Source organism: Mandrillus leucophaeus, unplaced genomic scaffold (assembly GCF_000951045.1).
Source record: "Mandrillus leucophaeus isolate KB7577 unplaced genomic scaffold, Mleu.le_1.0 Scaffold1518, whole genome shotgun sequence".
Taxonomy (NCBI): domain Eukaryota; kingdom Metazoa; phylum Chordata; class Mammalia; order Primates; family Cercopithecidae; genus Mandrillus; species Mandrillus leucophaeus.
Window position 1 is genome coordinate 72224 of NW_012101497.1, and position 3685 is coordinate 75908.

The 3685-nt window shown below is 40.1% G+C and overlaps 1 protein-coding gene across 1 annotated transcript in view; it reads right to left on the reverse strand.

Annotated features, from left to right (window-relative positions):
• Positions 1–1044: 1044 nt before the first annotated feature.
• HBE1 (hemoglobin, epsilon 1) overlaps positions 1045–3685 on the reverse strand; it is a 17683-nt gene continuing 15042 nt past the window's right edge. The window contains exons 2-4 of the mRNA XM_011975170.1: positions 2498–2855; positions 2153–2375; positions 1045–1296 (exon numbers count right to left, since the gene is read on the reverse strand). Coding sequence (XP_011830560.1) covers positions 1168–1296; positions 2153–2375; positions 2498–2589 — 444 coding nt within the window. The 5' untranslated portion in view covers positions 2590–2855 and the 3' untranslated portion in view covers positions 1045–1167. The remainder of the gene's footprint in view (positions 1297–2152; positions 2376–2497; positions 2856–3685) is intronic.

A 3685-nucleotide genomic window follows, 5' to 3' on the forward strand; every position in this document is an offset into this window, starting at 1 on the left:
ACTATGTCTTTCTCACTCCACCTTGGCCATCCTTCAAATTCCACAGACTCACTGCTCATCTTGGGTTTGAACTATTGTATCTGTCCCCTTGAATCATCATCCATATTTTATTTTATCTGCAAACTTAAATCCATTTTGTGCACATAAGCAGATTACTTTTTCCCAAAATCTTATTTCCTGAGTCACTTAATATCCTAATGCTTATTGTTTAGTATTGCAATAGCATAGTAAAAGCTTGTATTTTTGGAGCCAGGCCCTGTACTATCTGGTCTTTCCTAGTCCTCCCTACCTATGTCTTACTCTCCCTTCTACGTCCAGAGAGCCAGTTTCGTGCAAGTCACAAAGCCCTAGCTAGCTGGTTTTAGAATTTAAGCCTTTATCAGTATTCTGTCTCCTACAGAAAGTCTTCATCACACCCTACAAAAACGTTCGCACTTAGATCCTAACACTAACTTTATTTTAGTGCATGTTACATTCTATCAGAAGATAATGCACAATGATATCATGTGTCTTAGCCTCGGCAAACCCATGAAATAATGGAATCCTTCAGGAAAGAGCAGGCTATTGTTGATACACACTCAATTCATCTTCTTATCTCCAAATCAATTTCATAAAACATGTGACAAGCTAGTTACTTCAAAATGTAAATAACAGTAAATTAAAATAGTAATTCTAGCCTATATCTTGGCTATCTACGAAGTTTTGTTTTGTTTTGTTTTTGTTTTTAATGAAAAGTGACATGTACCACAAATCTGCTTTCTCGGGTACCACTAACACCTCCTTCTTTCCCCCGTGCAGTAAAAACTGCCTAGGAGTCTCTGTCTACTTAACTAACCATTTTCCCACCCTTATGAAGATTTTTCTCCATCATATCATCCTCCTTGGAATCCTGGAATTCTCCCATAACATCTGCATTAATTTTACAAGCCCCCATACATTTCTTAAGGAAGCTCTTGGTTCTTCCTATGTTTCTCTCCATCCCTTAGCCCATGAACACTTTTTCCTTTAACACAAGAGTAAAAGATGGAGTATATAAAATTGCAATTTTGATTACTGAAGAAAACGTGCTTTATTAAACAGAAGACTTTCTCTCAAGGCCAAGCCCAGTCCCCACGTGCAGAAGGAGGGTGTCAGGGTCATAGGAACACTGGCAAACTGGAAGAGAACTCAATGGTACTTATGGGCCAGGGCAATGGCGACAGCAGACACCAGCTTCTGCCAGGCAGCCTGCACTTCAGGGGTGAACTCCTTGCCAAAGTGAGTAGCCAGAATAATCACCATCACGTTACCCAGGAGCTGTTAGGCAAAAGACAAAATAACACATAAGCATGTTGAGTAGAATTTCCAAAAACAACTTGCTGAAAAAACAAACAAACAAACGAAAACGGCTTTATACCTACATTCCTTGACAACCCTGACCTCAAACTGTTCCAAGGTTTGTGCCTACCCAGAAAATTCAGATAAGCTTAGGTTCAATTTTATTTTATGAGCCCTACATTCAACATTCTACCTACTTGCATCCTCACCCTCTCTTCCCATTTTACCAGTATTATTGGGCTCCCTCTCTCCCTATTTTTCTTTAAGCAGTTGTCTATTTTCTGTAAATGTAGAATGGGAGTGCAGCAAGAGTTCTCAGCGGGAGTTTAAAATCCCTAACAAATTCAGAAACAAGCCTTCACTTGGTTACAATACTGATGGGAAATTTAATATCTTTTAGAAAATGTGTCTTATTTTTCTTTGAGAAAATCTTTTATTTTTTTTGCAAAAATCTCTTTCTAAACCTCAATTATCATGACCCACATAAAATAAGGCATTTCTATTTCCTTGAAATGGACTTTCATCTACCAAAAGCCAAATTTCATTCTTCTTTCACAAGTCTACAATTCTATAATACAATTCTCCGGGATAAACACATCAAGTTCTGGTAAGATTTCCTGAAAAGTTGAGCCAATTCAGGCTGTTAGTAGTCCTTTACTGTCACTAGTTCTGAATCAGGTTAGTCTTGGTTATGCTCACTAGAAGTCTGCTGTTCTAACATCAAACTCGACCCATGATTTCTGAGATCTTTGTTGATCTTTCCAATAAGATCCTAAGCTTTAATTAATGTCAAACTATAAAGCCAAAAAATCATATCACCCACAACTGAACTCACCTTGAAGTTCTCAGGATCCACATGCAGCTTGTCACAATGCAGCTCACTCAGCTTAGCAAAGGTGGTCTTGAGGTTGTCCATGTTTTTAATAGCATCTCCAAAGGAAGTCAGCACCTTCTTGCCATGGGCCTTGACCTTGGGGTTGCCCAGGATGGCAGAGGGAGATGACAGGTTTCCAAAGCTGTCAAAAAATCTCTGGGTCCAGGGGTAAACAACGAGGAGCCTATGAAATGACACCATATCAGATACAAAATTAGAGATGCAAAAAATCTTGAGGACTTTCCCAATCAACTTGCTAGGGTAATATTCACCCTTCGTTCCCATGCATTAAGAACCAATGCTTACCTGCCCAAGGCTTCACCTCCAGTCTCTTCCACATTCATCTTGCTCCACAGGCTAGTGACGGCAGCCTTCTCCTCAGCAGTAAAATGCACCATGATGCCAGGCCTGAGAGCTTGCTGGTGACTGCAGCTGTGTCAGAAGCAGATATGTGCTACTGCCTCTCTTTGTGGCCTTTTATTCTTTACTGCCGAAGTTCTGGCCCCCTGTTCTCCATGGTACTTAAAAGTCATTGGTCAAGGCTGACCTGTGTCCCTCAGGGGTGGAGTCAGGTCCGGAGAGGGTCAGTAGTGATGGATGGATAGCAAGTTTGTGATAATGTGTGCTGGATCCTGAGGCCCTTTTTTGTTGGCTCCTCATCTGTCTGCAACACAAATTTCCATTTGTCCCCTTTTTTACCTTCTTCATCATCTTCCAAAATGATATCCATCTATCCCATTCTCCATTTCCAAGAAAGCCTCATATAAAGGAGCAAATCTCAAAATAGGAAAAAAAGTTTCAGCCAAAGCACATTCAATATTTACCTTGAAGGTGGTGACAGTGACAAAAACAGGGCCAAGAAAAAGAAAATAAAGCTGTTAAAACAGAATCTCACCCAGTTCTAGCTCTCTTAGGGAGTGCATTGTAAACAAAACTTCTGCACCTTAGTTCCTCTAGGGACACAAAAACCATACATAGTTCCTTCTAGAAACTGAACAGAATAGCAAGTAGTCTACAGTGGGACTAAAACCTTAATCCCAAAGTACAATACCTTGGGGTGATTCCCTAGAGAGGACAGACAGAAAAGATTACATCCAATGCTTCCAGGGAATCCTCTCTCTTTTCATTTCTCTATGACCACAGGGGACATTGCCCACTTTGTGAGTATGGCCTGGGGCTCTCTTCTTGCTTGCCTGTCTGTCCTGCTTATACTTCTCACTGGGAAGGGAGCTGAGAAGCCTAAACTCCTAAAATTATTTAAAACCAAAATTTATCATCAGGGAAAAAAGCGAATCGATATATTAATTAGGCTAGGAGTCAGGGTATATTATTCCTCTGGTGTCTTTTTTTTTTTTTTTTTTTTAAATGTCCCCATTGTGATGTTTTGCTATCTCTTTAGCTGGTAGAGCTGAAACTGGAAGTTGAGATTTACAGTGTATTCAATTCAATCCATGTGCCTGAAGAACATTGCCTATGGTATATCACTTAATCTGC